We start from the raw sequence: 22,255 nt of genomic DNA, 5'->3' as shown, positions 1-22,255 counted from the left end.
GTAAACAGGAAGAATGCGGATGATCCTTAAACTGCATTTAACTGGTAACGTTTTAGTACTAACTAACTACTAACTAAGCTAATAAATAAATAAAATAATAAGTTAATAGTTGTCTAAAGCAGAAGTTATCGTGACAGACACATACATATCAAATGATCAAACCTGAAATATCTGAGGTGTCAGATCAGGGTTAAACCAACTGCATTAATGTTATTCAGTATAAATATATCTGCTGTGAAATGGCTGAAAGTCAGTGTGTGGTCTCCCTCATCATGTGGTCTGTTTCAGTAAGGTCTTGTTTGTGAAGTCAGCATTGATTGCTATAAAGTGTGATGTTCTTAATCTCAGTATATTGTCATCTCCAGGTGATGGTCAGCGGCTGATTGTTTCCTGAAAGCTCCACTAATGTCTGCATTGGTGTTTTAGCTGCAGTATGGCAGAGGAGCGAGTAAAGGACTCTCTCTCAGAGAAACACAGGTATTGACTCTGTTTTTACACCATTATTTCAACACTTTCTCTGAAGAACAAAGACCAACAACAATGCACTTATTTGTGTTGCTATTGCCTGATCAAATGATGGACAAAGCTTCAGTTTACAGCTTCAGGAAATGTGTTTAGATCAGTCTAGATTACAGACAGCTTGATCTGGTGTCATATTTACCAGAGCTCAATATGTGTCATGTTTACCCATGATTCCTGTGTAGCAGACCTGATCAGACAGACCTTCAGCCAACAATTAGTTTGTGCTGAATTAACAAAACAAACTCTTAAAACTCTTGTAAAGGAGACTGAAGTTTGTCCTGCAGTTTATTCCTCTGGTGTGTTTGTGTCTTCAGTGTGAGATCAGGATCATGTGTGTCTCTGAAGAGTGATCAGTCTAAAGAATATCCACCAGAGTTCAGAGAGAAAACCCCATCATCTGCCATTAGGTATTTAGTATTTTACATTATTCTTCACACATGGACTGTTTCAGTATTCATCAGGACATATTAATTATACTTACACAACACTTTAAAGGCACAATATGTAAGAAACACAAGAACAGTGTTATATAATTTTCTTTATTTTTTCTGTCTTCATCCACACTCCTGATAAGGACAGATATCTGACCATTAAACATTTATCTACAGTTTGTAGCTTTAAATAATGCATCTAAAATCTCTGGTAGTAAAATATCCTCTTTGTCATATAAAGTTATCTTATCTAGCAAATTCAGCCACCGTAATATTTGAGATATATATCATAAACGTCTTGACTTCTGAAACTCACTCTTCGGGGGCCTACCAGCAAGCTCTCTGAGACGTTTACAGTACATTCAAAATTCTGCTGCACGGAGTTTAACAAATACTTCCTCGTACCACCATATCACTCCTATACTTCAGCAACTTCACTGACTTCCTGTTCATTTTAAGACTAGTTTTAACATATAAAGCAGTGCATGGGCTAGCACCTGACTATATCTGTGACCTGGTAACTCTGGCCACTCCCACCCGCAGTCGTCATTCTTCATCTGGACTGTTGTTGTATCAGCCACGCTGTAAACTGAAGACTATGGGTGGTCGTGCTTTTTCATACAGTGCGCTTAAGCTATGGAATGGCCTACCCATCAGCATCAGGAATGCTGTTTCTCTGGAATGTTAAGAAACTTCTCAAGACTCACCTTTATATCATTGCTTTTAACTGAGATTGATTATTTTTGTTAATTTTATCATCCAATTGTATTGAATCGTTCATATTTTATTGTTTTATTGTGGTCTTTTTTACTGTTTTTTACTGTTCTGCTTTGTTTGGCTTGTATGCCTGTTAGCGCTTTGGGTCTGAGAAAAGCTCATTATAAATAAAATGTGTTATTATTATTATCTGTTAGACACTTTTAAAGTTTTTAATGAGTAATTTTCAATATTAGGAGGGTTAGCCAAACGAAAGTGATCTTACACCAAACCCCTGTTAGCCACGTTTCTAACTATTATTAGACCTGTTTAATATAGGCTGATATAAATGTAATGAAAATTGACAAATCACATTAAAACCTAAGTTTTTCCTTCTTAAACTATAAACAGAAATAAAATAAAACCCGAGAATGAATGCAAAATGAACACAACCTTACAATACAATACTAGTTAGAGTATTTGGCAAGATTAGGGACAGTTATGAGCAAATAATGAACAGTTTAGAGTGTGACACAAGTAATGCTTCATTAACTCCACTGAACACTTGAACTAATCTAACAAACATTCAGTTGGTACAGGAAGAGGCATTACAAGTGAAGAATAAAGGTATAGCACTAGCTAATTGAGCTCATAGGGAATTATGAGTAATTAATCAATTATAATTCCCTACTAATTTTGCTAATTTAGCTAATTTTGCTGTGAATAGACAATCAGGAGCACAGGGGCTGATGGGAAATGAAGTCCAGGTAGATAAAACCCTGTGCCCTCAAGTGTTCATAAGAGAGACTTCAGCAGGTTGTGATGATCCGTTTCCTCTGGTGTGTTTGTGTCTTCAGTGTGAGATCAGGATCATGTGTGTACAGCTCTGTGTCTCTCAAGAGTGACTGGTCTAAAGCTGATCCACCAAACTTCAGAGAGAAAACACCATCATCTGCCATCAGGTATTTAGTGTTTTACATTATTCTTCACACATGGACTGTTTTGAACATGTTTTATGAACCAACAGTTTAGTAAAGAGAGCCATTCCTGAATGACTTGGTGGCTCATTAAAACATTTACAGACATGTGGTGGCAGATTTAGTTTCTTTCTCAGAGTATTTTCAGTAAGCCATAATTTTATATTTCCATGTCAATTTAAAACACACACATATATGTGTATGTAGATATATATGTGTATAGATATATGTATGTATGTGTGTGTGTGTGTGTGTGTGTGTGTGTGTGTGTGTGTGTGTGTGTGTGTGTGTGTATATATGTATATATGTATATATATGTATATATATGTATATATGTATATATATATGTGTATGTATGTATATTTAATATGTGACAGCATATAGTATGTATGAGTGTTTGTCTGTGTGACTGAGTTTGTATGGGTGTTTCCCAGTACTTGGTTGTAGCTTGAAGGGCATCCACTGTGTAAAACATATGCTGGGATAGTTGGTGGTTCATTCTGCTGTGGCAACCTCTGATAAATAATAGACTAAGCCAAAGGCAAATGAATGAATGAATATCTGTCTCTGTTTGCCTCTAAATGTATAATTACAGTAGTTTTATTTGTTAACAGTGATGAATATGAGTCAGCAGATTCAGGAGACGAGACTCACAGGAGACACAAGAGCTTCACAGACAATCTCCAGTGGATCTTTCAGGTTTGAAAAACTTAATTTGAGTCATAAAATCACTGAAATAACTCTATGAAACACAGAAATATTTGTTCACAAGACTTTTGAGAACTGAATCTTGTAACCTGCTTGAACTTGGCCCCCCACCCAACTAAAAACATCTGCAAAATAGTCTTAATCTATGCAAGTCCTAAGAGGTCATGCAATAAAACATATTTTTTCTCTCTTGTTTTCTTGTGATCACAACTTAATCTCTCATTTTGACACAGCAAAAATCTGTTTTCTAGTTATACTAACTTTTTCTTTTTGCTTTTATTTATTTCTGTAATTATTATTATTATTACTATTATTATTATTTTTTATTATTATTAATATTATTATTATTTTTTTTATTATTATTATTATTATTATTATTATTATTATTATTATTATTATTATTATGTCTTTCTGGAATGACCTAATTTTTCTGCCTCTTCAAAGATGTTGCCCTAGACATGCATACTGTAGCTTCATATCACATTATTTAACCCATGTTTTTTTGCTCAAAGGTGAAGACCCCACTCAATGTCTGTGCTGCAAAACTCCCCTTACTGTAAAACACATTTTACTGGACTGTCCTGCTTTTAATGATTCCAGAAGACTTTTTTATGAAATGAACTCTCTTAAGGACATTTTTAGCAAAGTGACACCAGAAAAGATTTTAGAATTCTTATCATATATTAACACTAAACATCTTATTTAACTTGTGTATTCATTTGTTTGTTGTTCTCAATTGTTTATTTAATACTGAAATGTTCTTGCCATCAAAATAGCCTTGGTTGCTGACATGGCAATGAATAAAAAATACATAACATTACATTACATATCACATTATCTGCAGGGATTCACACTTTAAAGTAATAGTAAATCACTTGCAGAAAGGACCCATTAAAGCATAAGCAGGATCTTTATAATTCTTCATAATCTAATTCATTCATGCAACAGCTTATTTTGAGCCATACAGAACTACGCAGTGGCGCAGTAGGTAGTGCTATCATCTCACAGCAAGAAGGTCGCTGGTTCGAGCCTCAGCTGGGTCAGTTGGTGTTTCTGTGTGAAGTTTGCATGTCCTTCCTGCGTTCATGTGGGGGGTCCTCCGGGTGCTCCGGTTTCCCCCACAGTCCAAGGACATGTGGTACAGGTGAATTGGGTAGGCTAAAATTGTCCGTAGTGTATGAGTGTGAATGGATGTTTCCCAGACATTGGTTGCAGCTGGAAGGGCATCCGCTGCGTAAAACATATGCTGGATAAGTTGGTGGTTCATTCTGCTGTGGCGACCCCAGAATAACAAAGGGACTAAGCTAAAAAGTATTAAAAAAAGTAAAATCCTGAATGTACATTAGTCATGAGTAGGGCTGGGTGAGACATCGAATATTAGCGATAATATCAGAAGAATTTTGACGATGATGTAAAATCTTTAAATATCACGCTTATTGAATATTTTAAAAACACTCTTAAAATTCTCCTCATGTGATTAGCAGACTGATGAGCTCAGATGAAGAGTTCTGCTTTGTATTCTTTTCATACGGATTACTAAAATAACAAGCATTTGTTTCATCAATGAGTTAGCTCCTGAAGATTCAGCTGTTTTCTCTGACATGTTTGCCAGTCATGTTGACAGAAAACACAGAAAGAGGAACGACTCCCTGTCAGTTTTACAAATTTTTGAAGAACTTCTAGTTTTGTTGTAATTATAAATGTACTAGGTGTCACTAGGTGACGTATGCATAAATTTGCATATCTGCATCTGTTAAAATTGTCAGCTGACCCCAGTGGTGTAAAGTAACTAATTACAAATACTCAAGCTACTGTAATTGAGTAGTTTTTCTCAGGAATTGAAATATACTCAATAGTTTTATAAATGTTTATTTTTACTTTCCCTTGAGTACATTTTTAATGCAGTATTGGTACTTTTACTCCACTACTTTCCTTCAGCCTGCAGTCACTACTTAATTATTTCTTGTCTATGGGGATTAGAATAATCAGTCCTGTGAAGCCAATCAAATCACACATAGAAGATACATCACATCATAATGGACTTCCTCAAGACATGGGCGATTTATAACTGCAGCAAACTGTTTGGAAGCATTAAAAGTGTTCTACATGTCCAAAATCTTTACACACATTGACCAGACACTGTTTAGATGCACGTCACTGATGAGAACACCACAGATGTTTACTGTCTGATGACCGAAATGGCCTTAAAACCCAGCAGGCACAAGACGTCAACATGACGTTAAATTGACGTTGTACCTCAGCATGGTAGAGGTGTTGTGTTTTGTTTGGAAATGAAAATCGGTTTGACGTCAAAACTCTACATCAGGCCGACGTCATTGTCCAACATCCAACCTAAAATCAACCAAATATCAATGTTTAATGATGTAACGGCTTGACGATGTGTGGATGTTACCACTATGACGTCTATCAGACGTTGGATTTTGGTTGCGATGCCTGATGAATGAATGTCAGTATTTGACGTCAATATGATGCTGGTTCTAGATGTTGGCTCAACGTTGAATTTTGGTCACTATCCAACACAACCTAAAATCAACATCATTTAATGTTGTTATAGATGATCAAAATAACGTTGTCCTTAGACACTGGCTAGACATTGAATTTTGGTCACCTGACATCACCTGATGTTTTATTTTTTTCAGTGCATCTTGAACAAAAAATGTTTTTGTTTACAATCTTATTTCATTCTATTCAATACAAGTCCTTCCAAAAGAATCTCTTGTCGCCGTCTAATCGTATAACAATTAAGCCAACAATCATTATTAAAGGGGGCCTATTTTGTGGCAACAACCACAGACAGCCCTAAGTGAGAAGCAGCCATCTGCTATTTGAGTATCTGTACTATACCAGTCAAAGATAATGTCAGCGGCTAAGAGGCATTATAAATGTTCTGTTTTATGATGCACTTCTGAGTTGCTTACTGTTGGAATATCTAATAAATTCCATGTGTGTTCAAATAAAAAAGGAGAGGTTTTTCTTTAATAATATTAGTACTTTATTGGATTCACGTTGGGTTAAGATGTTGGATCGACGTTGGATTTTGGTCCCTTTTCAACACAACCTAAAATCAACCAAATATCATCGTCATTTGATATTACATTTTTAAGCAAGTAATGGAACCTTTACTTAAGTATGATTTTTCAGTACTCTTTCCACCACTGGCTTATAAAGCCATGTGACGAGGATTGATTAGCCATGAGAAATCTGACTCCTCCCGAACCTATGTTGTGTACAGTAATCTCTCTGTCATGATAAACATACAAGTTCAATAACTGCTGCCAAACATTAAACTGATCAAATTTGAAACAGAAGCAGAGATCTGACTGTACCAGGGAAACACCTCACACTCGAGGTCCAGAAGTTGTTTGGAAATAAAGTTGCTAAATAATTTGCAGTTGGTGCTTTGAAATGGCTGAAATCCCTGCTCATTGAGAAGAGCAGAAACGGTACAGTACAGACACGTCAGAGTCTCCAAAATCTCCAGTGACTCCAGAAAAGAAAAGATTTTTCACTTTTTTGACATCTTGTTACTGGGAAAGTTTGCAAAGCCGCTAAATATAGCAACAAAGACACTAAATTAGCAAAACTTTTGACATATGTGTTCATTCATGTGTATTTGATGACTAGTCTAGATTAGGGCTAATCTTAGACGTCTACTAGATTTTCACTGACAGTCCAAGTTTAGCAGAGATGTCTTTGTTTAGATGTTATTAGACTCTGGTTTCCACAGCCGTTCAGATGTTGTGTTTCAGACATTTGTCAGGTCCTCAAACTGCTCCTGTGTGTAGGACTAGTCTCTTAAACATCTTATCCAAAGACTGTGTTGTGTTTTGATGTGATTTTTGTTTTTTGTAGCTGTGAAATGTCTGAAATCATTCAGCAGTAGTGATATGAACAGGGGGTCACACACTGCCACACCATGCATTTTAGATTTCTTAACATTTCTATCAGGCTACGCACACCGGCGTCACAAGTCAGCGGCTGTCCACGGTGCCCAGCTACGACTCAGGACTCATATAGGTTCATATTTCTGCCACCCCACAGAGCGCCATCTGATTAGTTTCATTTTAAATGACATCAGGGGGTAGATGCAGGTTGGAAATAATTACTGATAAAAAATAACTGTGTTTGTACTGAATGAAAGGAACTTGCGTGTACACAGGTGATGCGCGCGACTGTTTAAAAATCGTGCACGCTCCCGTTTCCTTTCGTGAAGCAACCGTGCCTTGAAACACAACTGGTGCGATTGATTATCTTTGAAATAGACTTGACTAAAGGTGATGCTCATGCACCCACAGTCCTCCTTCTTTCATAAGCTCCAGATTTTAAAAATATGTATTTTTTTTACTGCTTTCACCTTCACCATTCTTTGAACAGATTATTAACAGGCCTAATGTTAACGCGACCATCCTTTCATTATCACACACGGTGTGTTTTTCACCTGCTTTCTTTTGCTCAGTTATTTTTGTTAATATGGGTTAATTATATCTTCTACAATAAGATTGCTTTAATAGGAGATGATTAACTCATTTAGTTAACTGGTGATCTGAGATCTTTAGCCAGGACACAGACTATACATTGTTTTACAAACATGACAATAATTATTTCTAAAATGTCAAATTATTTTAAAAGAAAAGTAAAGTTTAATAAAAAGTGTGTGTATACATCTATATTTAGCTTTTTTGACACATTATTTAAAATATATGGCTAAGAAATAATGATCTGTTTTTGGTGTTTGGTGAGATAAATTAAATAATTCTTGGTAAATGTGTCGCAGCACTGAGTGGTGCATCTGGTGTGTGACCCCCTTAAGTGTAATGTACTCAACCTGCTTGGATGTATTTTAGCTGTGTTTATCTGAAACAACATTTGAATATTCATCAGCTAATCAGAATCAAGCATTCTACAGACTCTTAATATAATGCATTATAATGTATTTTTGATTATTAAGCAAGTTGTGGATCTACAACTGTGTGTGAATGAATTGTTTGGTTAAATGTTGTTCTCGTTTCTTCAATCGTAGAATCTTGAGAGTAAAATGATCAGATTTCTGAAGAATGAACTGGAGAAGTTTAAGAAAATCTTACAAGAAGAAACCAGACAAGAGTTTGTAAAGGACTTTAATGAGAACAGAAGCAGAATCACAGAAACAGCTCTTGATCTCACACTCTTCTTCCTGAGAGAGATGAAGCAAGATCAAGCTGCTGATACTCTTGTGGGTAAGAGACTCATGGCTAGACCTACACAAAACCTGCAGATTTCCACAGAGTTTTAGTCCATCATTGAGTTTATTTATTTACTGTGTAAATGTGTGTACATTTATATTCATTCAGTTATTTAATTTCAGTAATATTGTTGACTAATATGAAAATGTTCATGATTTAATAACAGTACAGTTTGTAAAGTCATATTTTCTGTCTTTTAGTAGATCTGTTATATATGAGTTTTTAGTTATGATACTCACAGAAATAGAAAAATAAGTCTGAAAGTTCAGTCTGGCCCTACTCATGTCGATCTGTCAGACTGTCACTTACAAATAAGTCAAGACTAAAACTCTGTTTCTTTGCTCCTGTGTTTAGGCGAGCTGTTCTTCATCAATCAGCTTAAATGTAGCCTGAAGAAGAAATATCAAAGTGTGTTTGAAGGAATTGCTCGGCAAGGAGACTCCACACTTCTGAATAACATCTACACAGATCTCTATATCACTCAGGGTGCGAGTGAACAGGTCAACACTGAACATGAGATCAGACAGATTGAAGCTGCTTCCAGACGTCATCAGTCACTAGAAATACAGGTTGAATGCAAACATTTGTTTGAAGCAGCTAAGCAAGAGGAGCAGATCAGAACTGTCCTGACAAAAGGAGTTGCTGGCATCGGGAAATCCGTCACTGTGCAAAAGTTTGTTCTGGATTGGACTGAAGGAAGAGAAAATCAAGACATCAGCTTCATTTTTCCTCTTCCATTCAGAGAGATGAACTTAAAGGAGAAAGAAAGACAAAGTTTAAAAGACCTCATAACTCAGTTTTTCCCAGAGACTAAAGGACTGGACCTTACAAGAAGCACACGATTCAAAGTCCTGTTCATCCTTGATGGATTGGATGAATGTCGTCTTCCTCTGAACTTTGCTGGTAATGAGACGTGTCGTGATGTATCTTCAGCAGTCTCTCTGGATGTTCTCCTGACGAACCTCATCAAGGGAAATCTGCTTCCTTCTGCTCTCATCTGGATCACCAGCAGACCAGCAGCTGCCAGTAAGATTCCTGCTGACTGTATCGACCGGCTGACAGAGATACGAGGATTCAATGATGCCCAAAAGGAGGAGTACTTCAGAAAGAGACTCGCAGATCAGAATCAGGCCAGAGAAATCATTGATCACATTAAACAGTCAAAGAGTCTCTTTATTATGTGCCACATCCCAGTCTTCTGCTGGATTTCAGCCACTGTTCTCCAGAACATTTTGAAGGAGAACAGAAATACTGAACTGAAACACAGGGCTAATGCTGAAACACTGCAGGAATCTCCCAAGACTCTGACACAGATGTACACACACTTTCTCCGCTTTCAGATCCAGCAGAGCAGAAGAAAGTATGATGGAGAAAACACACCAGATGTCTCCTGGGATCCAAACCTCATCCTTTCACTGGGGAAACTGGCCTTCCAGCAGCTGAAAAGAAACAACGTGATCTTCTATGAGAGCGATCTGAAAGACTGTGGCATTGACGTCTATAAGGCATCGGTGTACTCAGGCATGTGTACCCAGATCTTCAAGGAGGAGATGGGAATCATTCTTGGTACCATGTACTGCTTTCTTCACTTGAGCATTCAAGAGTTCATTGCAGCCCTTTATCTACATCTGTTTCTAGACAGCAACAAGAAACGAGCAGAAAAAAGCAGAAATGTGTCCATGATTGTTTTGCTGATGACTGCAGTGGACAAGGCTCTGAAAAGTGAGGATGGACATCTGGACCTTTACCTTCGCTTCCTTCTCGGTCTTTCACTCCAGTCCAATCGACAACTCTTACAAGGCCTGTTGACACAGCAGGATGACAGAGACCAGAGCAAGGACAAAATAATTGCATACATCAAGCAGAAACTTGAAGGAAATCTGTCTCCAGAGAGATCCATCAATCTGTTCTACTGTCTGAATGAACTGAACGATCAAACTCTGCTGAAAGAGATTCAGTCTCACCTCAGTAGAGGAAGTCTGTCATCTGCTGACCTTTCACCTGCTCAGTGGTCTGCTCTGGTCTTTGTGTTGTTGACCTCAGAGGAGGAGCTGGAGGAGTTTGAGCTTCAGAAATTCCAGAGATCAGACGAGTGTCTCATCAGACTATCAGCAGTCATCAAATCCTCAAAAAGAGCTCTGTAAGTCAAAGTGCTTCTTTCTTAAATTAAATAATATAGTATATCATGTTAATGAACATGCACAATAGTGATATCATCTGCACTTGAAAATACATTAATAATTGTTTCTTATTTAATATTTTAGTGTTTTTTAATAACGTTTAGATTCATGTTTTGGCAGTGGTTGTTTAAGGGATAGTTTACCCAAAAAATAAATGTACAAATTTTTACTCACCCTCAAGGGGTTATAAACCTTTCTCAAACTTTGTTTCTCCTGTTAAACATAAATGAAGATGCCTGTAGAAAGAAGCCTGTAACCATTGACTTACACACCAGTTGTTTTTCCTACCATGTAGGTCAATGGCTAATGGTTTTCAGCTGTCATAAACTATCATCTGTTAAGCAGAATAAAAAGATCATAAAGGTTTGGAACCACTTAAGGGTGAGTAAATGTTTAGGAGAACTATCTCTTAAGAAACAGTAAATAAGCCAGTAAACTACATGGTCTATTAGCGGAAATTGCACACAAGTCAGCTATAAAATGATACAGCACCTTAAAAGTCCTTTCTGGTAAGAGTGGAATGATCACACTGATGTTGTTGATGTTTTTATTTTGTCCCATCTCTATGTTGATAATTATCAGGTAACACTGACTACGTTTACATGGACATCAGTAATGGAGTTATTTGCCTTAATCTAATTAAGACAATAATAAGATTAAGGTGTTTACATGAGCTGCTTTTTGAATTATAAGTTGCTTTCATGTTGCACATAATTTAGTTATTGTCATCAAGTCACCACACTATCCGCATTTTCTCCAGAGTTTCCTGTAATTTCAGGTGTTTTATTTTTAATTTGTCGACTTTACGTACAGTTTGGCACTTTCACTTTCATTCGGGAATATTTCCTGCATGCCCCCTGTGACAAACGAGATATTAGATGCATCTATGAACTGCTGGAAGAGTGTTGTTTTAATGGAAGTTCATACCGCATGCTGAACGGAAGAAAAAACCTCCGCATTTCACGATGCTGACGTCTGTGGTCTGCACTGACTCTGTAGGTGCAAAGAGTGTCAAACAGCCGTGTGTGTGTGTGTGTGAGTGTGTGTATGTGAGTGTGTGTGTGTATGTATAGACTATCCTGTTCGAAACGCGCTGATAAGTCCTACATGACGGTAATAATGTGTTAATGTGTTTACATGTCTGTTCTGCACTTTAAAAAAGTGACTAAAATCAGCATACTCCACACGTCTTAATTCGATTTCACTTTAGTTTGATTATCCTTAATCGGATAAAGTTAATCAAAAACTGCTGTTTATATGGTTATTCTTAATCACAGTATTGTCTTAATCACATTCAAATCGAATTATTGGTGTCCATGCAGTGTTGGGCAGTAGCGTCACTACTTGTACTTAACTACATTTCTCAGTAGCGTGGCGGTAGCGTCGCTACTTTCAAATCAAATGTAAAAATCAATGTAAAAGTAGCTTACTTTTAAATCAAATAGCTTTTCAGTAGCGAAGCTATTTTATTAGTAAAGTAGCGCATTAGCATTCACACAAGCTACATTTACCGATCGCAGATCAATAAGTGACAGCTCTGACACTCACGGAGCTGTGAGGCCGGTGTCTAGCCGATGACAGTAAATCTGAGAGAAATCTGAAAGATGACTGAGGGAGAGGAGTTATTTCCTCATGACCATACCTCCAGGAGTACATGTTAAGATGCAATAACTTAATTCCTGATGCTGTGCTCAAACAATAAAAATACTTTAGTGTGTATATATATATATATATATATATATATATATATATATATATATATATATATATATATATATATATATATATATATAATGCTTATTCCAATATATTTCCCTTTACTATTAATGACTATTGTATTTTAAATGTGTAACACCTGGTTTTATTGGATTGTTTTAGCTGTTATATACTATAATGTGGCTCTGTTTAGTACAGCCTATTATTTACAGTAAATAACTGAAAAGGCTTTTAGTTTTAAAACTGAACTGGCTTTTAGTGTAGTTAAGCTACATTTTAAGTAGAGTAGCTAATAGCTTAGCTCACTACATTTTTCTAGTAGCTTGCCCAACTCTAAGTCCATGTAAACACACTCACTGACATAGACACACACAGATAAAACAACAGTACCATGACATAGCTCTCTTTTAGGAGAAGATTCCAGATGATCCTCAGAGGAAAACACAAAACAAGAGTGAGTTCAGCAAGCTGGAGGTGTTACAGTGGACAAGGGTGATGGGGGAGAGGTAGTTTAATGAAACCATGACAGGGTACAGGACAGATGTGTAACACCTGGTTTTATTGGATTGTTTTAGCTGTTATATACTATAATGTGGCTCTGTTTAGTAAAGAATATTATTTACAGTAAATAACTGAACTGAACTATTCTGCCTCATATGTTTCATTGACAGTTTTATTGATCACTAAGATGTGATTGACTTGGATTTAAGTTGCTTTGATTTAAAAATTAAAAATTGCAAAAATAGTTTAGATGTAGCTAAGCCTCTTTTGCCAAGTAGCTTTTGCTTAGCTTGCTACAGTTCCCAGGGGGTAGCGTTAAGTGTAGTTAAGCTACATTTTAAGTAGAGTAGCTAATAGCTTAGCTCACTAAATTTTTCTAGTAGCTTGCCCAACTCTGTGTCCATGTAAACGCACTCAGACACAGACACACACAGATAAAACAACAGTACAAGGACAGGCCAACCAGGACCATGACATAGCTCCCTTCTAGGAGAGGATTCCAGATGATCCTCAGAGGAAAACACAAAACAAGAGTGAGTTCAGCAAGCTGGAGGTGCTACAGTGGACAAGGGTGATGGGGGAGAGGCAGGTAAATGAAACCATGACAGGGTACAGGACAGATTGTGAGGGGGAAACTGACAGACAGGTGAACAGGAGGAAGGACAAAGCCAATGCAGGGACTACTGGACAGTAAACCAGGGCAGATCCTGTGGATCAGGATAAACAGCTGGAGCACAGAGATATAATGTGTCCTTAAATTTTGCATTCACAGGTGAGGCAGTCCTTATCACTGGCACTTCTAAATAGATGTATTTATTTTCTATATTTCTGTATCTCTGTTTGCTTTTATTTGTCTGTTGATATGCAGCTTTTAAATGTGCTAAAGGAAATTATTATTATTTAGTTTGTTCATGTGTTTTATTGTCTGTCATCTGTGGACCTTTGTGTATGATCTTCTCGTCTTTTGATAAAAATATTTCTTCATCTATTCAGACATCTGAAGGAAGCCATTTACTTTTGTTGCATAAACCTAAATCCTATTAAAAGCTAAAATCACCAGATGTGCTCACTAATTGGTAAAGTTAAACCAGTCACTACAGTCAGATGTGCTTCAGACTATTAAACACACCAGACCAACATATGCATATTGTTTGTTCTCTACACAGGCTACAGGGCTGTTATCTCACTGTTCAGTGCTGTGAGAGTTTGTCTTCAGCTCTACAATCCTCAAACTGTGTTCTGAGAGAGCTGGAGCTGAGTAACAATGACCTGCAGGATTCAGGAGTGAAGCTTCTCTCTGATGGACTGAAGAGTCAACACTGTAAACTGGAGACACTGAGGTAAATGATTCTCCATTCAACAATATCACACAGACAGTTACATATTGTGTTACCAAATGTATATATATATATATATAATGTATGACAACGCTTCAGATGACTGTTCTAGAGCCTACAGCTAATTAATCTGGCAGATTCTGGAGTGCATTACAGCTCTAAAGAACATTATAAATGATGAATGATCTTAAATAAAACAAATACATTTATAGAGATGGTATACAAGTATATAATTTCACTCACCTGGGACGATTTGTGAAGTGCACACAGCATGCCATATCATCTGATACTTGTCAGAAATAATTCCAAAAGGAGACTGACTGTGTAAAGCCACATAAACAACACAAAAATACATCGAGTTCAGCGGCTAATCAGCCGGAATCAGCTGAGGTGACGAGACAGCGACCAGGGAAACCTAGCTGTCACTCAAGTGGCCACGCCCTTAATTATGCAGACTTAATATAACCTAATACAAACGAAACGGATGAGTTATAAAAAAATTCACCCCCTCACAGTTGCCATGAAGGGTAATATTAGCCATATGAACCAAAATGGTTCTTTGTATTTGTTCTTGTAAACACCTTTTTTTTCCTGCTGTAAAGTCGGCCATTTTAACAGTGGGCTCAATAGAAATCTGCTCTATATGGAGCCAGGACTAGCGGGATCTCCATGAATTGCAGTTTCAGTTACTTCTGTAATGGCTTCACGAGGGAGAGTGGGAGGTTGCTGCTTGGTCATTACTCTACTTATTTACTCAGTGCTATAGCTGAGCACCATGCACTGCAGCACCAACAGTAAATCTATACACTGCTATAAACTATTGCTGTACACTGACATTGCAAAGAGGACTTAAACTATTTTAAGCCCTTTCAAAGATTTAATGGCTTGAAACTGTTCAACAGACTGGTCAAAAATACTGGTAGTTTACCTTGTTAATAAAGGGTTTGCTGAATAATTGCAGACTCCTGCATTTTCAGATGGAGACTGTTCTTACATGTGTATTGATTGCTGACACATTTAACATATTACTTATGATATAAATAAACAATCCAAATCTAATTTTAGATCTTCAATAGAAAACTATATTCCATATTTTAATGAGACTGTTTTATTTCATTTTAAGATAGAACATTTTGGATAAATAAATGTTTACAATATTTAATTAAAATACTCTTAAATTAAAGCAAATATATTTTAGCCATCTAACTCTAGAGTAGATTTAGTCACTAAAATCTGATCAAATGTAGTCGACTAAACCTGAAATGATTCAGAAGGCTGAAATACGACAGAGGCCCAGTGGTTAGCACCGTGGCCTCATAACAAGATTGTCACTGGTTCAAGTCTTTACCTGGCCAAGTTGGCATTTCTGTGTGGAGTTTACATGTTCTCTCCGTGTTTTATTATTTAATTTCTTTATTTCTGTTATAAACCCATCTGTTTCACTTTATTCTGTAAAGGGCTTTGAGAAGCAACTTTTAAAGATGCTACAGAAAATTATTGTTATTAGTTTGTGCATTAAAATATTAATAAATAAAACAGTTTAAAAAGTATTTCCTGTCTTGCAGTGTTAGGTGTTTAATGAAGAGTTGGGCTATTGGAGCATCTGAAGGAAGCCATTTAATTGTGTTTTATAGACATTAATACTGTTTAAAGCTAAAATCACCAGATGTGCTCACTAATTAGTGAACTGGAGACACTGAGGTCTGAGATCAAACACTTGATTGATTATTTGAATGATTATTTGATTGATTGATTGATTGACTGATTGGTTTTTTGTTTTGTTACATCAGACAGATCACATTAACAGTGTGGTTTTTAGTAATGTGTGCTCTTTCTCAGACTGGCCATGTGTAATCTCACTGTTCAGTGCTGTGAGAGTTTGTCTTCAGCTCTACAATCCTCAAACTGTGTCCTGAGAGAGCTGGACCTGAGTAACAATGACCTGCAGGATTCAGGAGTGAAGCTTCTCTCTGATGGATTGAAGAGTCAACACTGTAAACTGGAGACACTGAGGTAAATGATTCTCCACTCTACAATAATGTAATGACAAAAGCTTTAAACACAAGAATAAATCCTGTTTTAAAGATGAAAAACAATTCCTTTAAATCTAAATCAGATTTGAAGACCTTTTATAGAGATTTCCCCAAATAGTTGCAGTCTTAGTTCACTTTTTGAAAACTTTAGCAGGTTGTGACTATGTCTGTGGGTGTCAACATTCAACATCACTTTCCGTGTGAACAGCCCTTAAGTCTTACCAGATGTGGAGCCCAAATGTGCAGGGGTGTGATTTTATTTATGTTGATATACAGTTCTACAGATGATGTGGAGTCCTTGTTGAGTGTGTTTGCTGATGTGAGGGCTTGATCAATAAGGACAGCTAATCAGGATGTGTGAATGTTCATCACTGCTGTTGACATGAGCAGAAACAGCAGTCAGCATCTTCACAACACAAAGAGATGTGTGATTGTCCAACTGTGTGATGTGGACTATTGCTGTGTTTGTAGATTGTCTGGCTGTATGGTGACAGAGGAAGGCTGTGGTTTTCTGTCTTCAGCTCTGACTTCAAACCCCTCACACCTGAGAGAGCTGGATCTGAGCTACAATCATCCAGGAGATTCAGGAGTCAAGCTGCTCTCTGAACAACTGGAGGATCCAAACTACACACTGGACAAACTCAAGTATGTGGAGCATCACTGGCCTTGTGCTTTTACACTGAATGGCTTTAAAAAGACACTAGAAAGCTCTTTTCTGATCTTCAGTTTTCTGTGAGGGTTATGGGGTGAGGACAGACAGAAGATACAGCTTGTAGAGTATTCCAGTCATGTCTATGAAGAGCAAATCATTGAGTGTGAAATGAATCTCCTCTGTAAATGTTGGAGTGTATTGGCTCAGTTGTGACATTAAGCGGGACACACTGTACAGTTTCAGCATTTGAGCTGAGCAGAGAAACTTCTTCCTCCATTTGTGCTGAAGAATCCTCCAATATCAGGTCAGGAATAGGGTTGGGGATTGAAGATGGATTCAGATTCTGGAATCAGACACTTGGATTAATGTTCAGACTCTTGTTCTAAAATCAACATCTGGATTCCTCTTCTCTGTGCACACATGTGTATTTTTCACTTGCTAATCTGTCAGGAACTTGGGCGCTGGCGAGCAGCTTTAATAATCTGAACATAGTTTAGAGATGGACTGCAACATGTGCTCAAAGGCTGCATGTGCTGAAGAACGATGGCAAAGCTAAGTGTGATCACTGTAATAAATGTATGTTGCAGCAGGGTGTCTCCATCAACATGAGCAGTATCTGCGCTCGCTTCACCAACAGCAGAGGAAAAGAACGCACTGTGTTAGATTCATTGTGCATCCCGGCTGGAACCAACAAGTGTTGTGTGTTTTAGCTGAAGAGTTTGGAGCGTGTAGCTGAGCAGCTCAGTGCTAGCTTTAGCTTATTAGCTGAGGGGGAAACTAAACAGCTCATTTTCTCCATCTGTGTGTGTTTACAGTCTGGATCATGGAGGAGACACGAGGATTACAGCAGGACCACGCAAATGTAGGACTACACACACACACACACACACACGCACACACACATGCACACACACACTCTCACTCTCTCACACACACACACTTACACACACACGCACACACACATGCACACACACACTCTCACTCTCTCACACACACACACACACACACTTACACACACACGCACACACTTACACACACACACACAGCTGTGGTTATAAATGTGTGTGTTCTTGTGTTCAGATGTCTGTTTCCTCACACTGGATCCAAACACAGCACACACTCGTCTCATTTTTTCTGAGGAGAACAGAGAGGTGAAGTGTGTGTGGAAGAATCAGTCGTATCCTGATCATCCAGACAGATTTGATGGTGTGTATCAGGTGTTGTGCAGAGAGAGTGTGTGTGGACGCTGTTACTGGGAGACTGACTGGAGTGGATATCATGCTGTGTATATATCAGTGTCATATAAGAGCATCAGGAGGAAGGGACGAGGTGATGAGTCTTGGTTTGGATATAATGCTCAGTCCTGGAGTTTGATCTGCTTTTCCTCCAGATTCACATTCATACACAATAACACAGAGACTGATCTCCCAGTGAAGCGGCTCAGCAGGAGAATAGGAGTGTTTGTGGATCACAGTGCAGGAACTCTGATCTTCTACAACATCTATAGAGACACAATGAGCCTCATCCACTCAGTCCAGACCACATTCACTGAGCCACTCTGGCCTGGGTTTGGGCTCAGTTCTGGATCATCAGTGAAAATGAGCTGAAGGCTGACGAGAGATTTACCCAGAATTCTCTGCAGGAGCAGTCAGTGTGTGTGTGTGTGTGTGTGTGTGTGTGTGTGTGTGTGTGTGTGTGTGTGAGAGAGAGTGAGAGAGAGAGCGTGTGAATGTGTGAGTGAGAGAGAGTGTGTGTGTGTGTGTGTGTGAGAGAGAGAGAGAGAGAGAAAGTGTGTGTGTGTGTGAGTGAGAGAGATTTTGAGATTTCAAATCACTTGTATTACAATATCCTAACTACACATTTACACAATTATTAAACATTAAAACAAATCTTTCAAATAAAAACACAGGTGGTCTTCAATGATTACACACAAAGCCCCTTTAAGACACCAAATTAAATGAAACTTTGCAGGATCATTCATGGCTTTATAATAATTAAATCTATTAAGATTCTTGATTTAACAGAATTGCTAAATATTACACATCAATCATTACACAGGCCATGATCAATTTGTTCTTTTCTGCTAGTATAAATGGCCGTTTTGGCATGTCCTAAAATCAAATTCAACAGCTGACACTGATGTTTATGGCCTTTTAAATACTTCAAACCACATATAAAAACTTTCATTCAAACAGTTGAAAAAATGACTTCAAGCGTAAATAACGGTGTGAATCTAGCACACTGCGTAAGAGCATGAAAAACTGTTTCCTTTTCTATACAAAATGGACAAAGTGAATCAACTTCTTGATCAATCACAGAAACAAAAGCGTTCACCGCAATAGCACCATGTACCAACCTCCATTGTAAATCTCCAATTGGCTTAGACAATGGTGACTTATAAAATACTCTCCATTCAGGTTTTTCACACTCTTTTAACTCAAGTACTTTACGCCAAGGTGGATCAACTTTTTTATCTAAAACATTCTTATTAAAAACCTTAACACTCATTTTATAACCATTTTTCCCGGAACTGACATCTGAACCCAGCACTTTCAAATGATTCACTTCTAAAAGGAACCCTCCACAATTCTCCATTTTCAGGAAATGAATCAGTCTGATCTGGATTAATAATACCCAATCAATAGTCCAATAACAATTTCAACTCTCTTTCGTCCAGTGTTGTTTTCCACCTTTCAAGAGCTCTGCTAACCAAACGAATTGATCTCATCCCCAGTTTCTCAGTCAATGTGCTCACATCTGTGAAATTAGCACCAGTTGCATTCAAAACTTGTCCAATTGTTGACAAACCGGAGTTAATAAGATTCTCTTCCATCACAGCATAGTCTATTTCACTGGGCCAGGCCAGACGAGAGCCTAAAATTAAAGGCTCCTGCAACAACCAGTGTATTGAAGTTACAGTTCTTTCTCTTGGAACCTTGAACAGAGTCCACACTTAAAAATATTTCAGTAAAAAACAGGAAACCTTGACAGTTTCAATTTCAGAGGGTCTAGCCAGAATACGGCTTTGTCCAACTCGAGTCCTCTCAAGATAGAGAAGGATACTTTCTTCCAGGTCGAATCCTCTGAACCATTTAAGAGTCTTTGTACGAATTGGATTCTGAATGCAGCAGTTCTACTTTGTAGATGCACCAGTCCAAGCCCTCCTTCTTCTTTGGGAAGGTATAATACACTTTTGGAAATCCAGTGCAGCTTATGTTAGAAGAAATCCACTAAACATGACTGTATTTTTTATCAAACTTCTATTGGAGGATCTATACAGCTTAAGCGATGTCAGAGGGTAGAGGCAACTAAATTAATAATAACTAAAAGTCGTCCTTTATATGACATCTTTGGAAGTAAAAAATTCCACTTATCAAGTCGACCTTTCACCTTTTCAACGACACCTTCAAAGTTTTTCTTAATTTCATTTTCATTGCCTAAAAAGATTCCTAAATATTGAAAACGTTCTCTTTTCCACTTCAGCCCAGCTGGTAAGGTGGGTTCACCTTGCAACCAACTCCCAACAATTTGAGATTCACTTTTTTGCCAGTTTACCTTTGCTGAGGAAATATTTCTAAAATCTTCTAATATTTGTAACATCACATTCACATCTTTTTGGTTACTAATCAATACCACCACATCGTCAGCATAAGATGATAATTGAACAGCTTCAGTGCAATTTGAAATCAGTAAACCTGACATGTCAGCTCTTAATTTATTTAAAAGAGGTTCTATTGCTAATGTATATAGACAAAACCTTCCATAAATAATTATGATCAACCCTATCAAATGCTTTTTCTTGATCGATCGAAACTAAGCCAAAATCCAAAGAAATATAACGATTATCTAAAATATCTCTCATAAAAGAGATATTATCAGTGATCCTTCGGCCTGGAACACAGTATGTTTGTTAATATTATTATATATAGATAATAATAAGATAATATTTTATAATCATTGCATAGAACACTTACAGGCCTCCAATTTTTAATCTCACTTAAATCTCCTTTTTTAGGGAGTAAAGTGATAACAGCTCTGCGACAACTTTTGGGTAACTGTCTCTCAGATAAACTATGATTGAGTACATCTAGCAAATCTGAACCTACCTCTGACCAGAATGTCTTGTAAAACTCAACTGAGAGACCATCAATACCAGGTGTTTTCCCATTTTCCATACTCCTAAAAGCCTTCTCTACTTCCTCCATAGTCAGTGCCTCACTTGAAACTTTGTTGAGTTCCTCTGAAACCTGGGGCAGATTGTCAAAAAACTCACTGTTCATGAGAGGGGTGTTTGACAATTCGTTTTTATACAAATCTTCGTAAAATTCTACAGCTCTCTTTCTAATATCTGTGGAGTTTAATAAAAGAGCTTTTTCTGAACGTAGACCATGAATGTATCTATTCTGTCCATTCTTTTTTTCTAAATGAAAGAAAACGTTTGAAGGAGCATCCATAGCTTCAATGCTTTGGAAACGAGATCTTATAATAGCACCTTGTGTTGTTAAATCTAACAAATCTGACAAGGAAGCTTTTTTTTCCTAAAAGAGTCTGCGTCATTCTTACTTTTTGTTAATTCCAATATCTCCTGCATCTTAATGAAATCATCCTCAAGCTTTTATTTCTTGAATCTTCTCTTTTGTGACGTTGTGAGTATATTGTTGACACAATTGTTTGATTTGAACTTTAGCCAAGTCCCACCACTGCTGCAAGGTTTGAAAATGAGATTGAGTTGTTTGCATATTAGCCCAAAAAGCCTTCAAAACATCTTTAAAATGTTCATCATCCAACAAAATATTATTGATATGCCAATAAGCACGTTTTGGTTTAACACAATTAAAAAACATCTCACATTTCAGCAAACTGTGATCAGAGAACCCAACTGGAGTAATTGCACAATCTTTAAACAAATTCATCTGATGTTTAAAACCATCAAATCTATCTAATCTGGCTAAAGATAGCTGATTTTCATAAACATGTGCCCAAGTATATTGTCTTTGAATAATGAAAATTCCTCCAAATATCAAAAATATCATGAGACTTTATTAATTGAACCAGCCGTTTACATGACTGCATATGTGGCTCCACATGATTTCTGTCCATCTCATGCTCAGTACAATTAAAATCTCCCCCTAACAGCAAAACATCTTCAGGATTACAATCACCCAACACCTTGCACAGAGTGTGTCAAAATAACATTCTCTCAGCAGCAATATTGGGAACATAAACACAAATCAATACAAATGAAACATTGTTATCATA

At 37.3% G+C, this 22,255-nt stretch overlaps 1 protein-coding gene across 1 annotated transcript; it reads left to right on the top strand.

Moving 5' to 3' along the window:
- Positions 1 to 408: 408 nt before the first annotated feature.
- Positions 409 to 18,643, top strand: LOC130222050 (NLR family CARD domain-containing protein 3-like). The gene is made up of 10 exons (XM_056454671.1): positions 409 to 477; positions 837 to 929; positions 2,507 to 2,611; positions 3,241 to 3,325; positions 8,376 to 8,571; positions 8,932 to 10,717; positions 16,151 to 16,324; positions 16,816 to 16,989; positions 17,812 to 17,858; positions 18,077 to 18,643. Exons 1-10 carry the CDS (start codon positions 434 to 436, stop codon positions 18,601 to 18,603), a joined length of 3,231 nt encoding a protein of 1,076 aa, XP_056310646.1. The 5' UTR covers positions 409 to 433; the 3' UTR covers positions 18,604 to 18,643.
- The last annotated feature ends 3,612 nt before the right edge of the window (positions 18,644 to 22,255 follow it).

Source organism: Danio aesculapii, chromosome 4 (assembly GCF_903798145.1).
Source record: "Danio aesculapii chromosome 4, fDanAes4.1, whole genome shotgun sequence".
In the NCBI taxonomy this organism is placed as follows: Eukaryota; Metazoa; Chordata; class Actinopteri; order Cypriniformes; family Danionidae; genus Danio; species Danio aesculapii.
The sequence above is the reverse complement of the archived record's forward strand: the minus strand, read 5'-3'. Positions and strand labels throughout refer to the sequence as shown.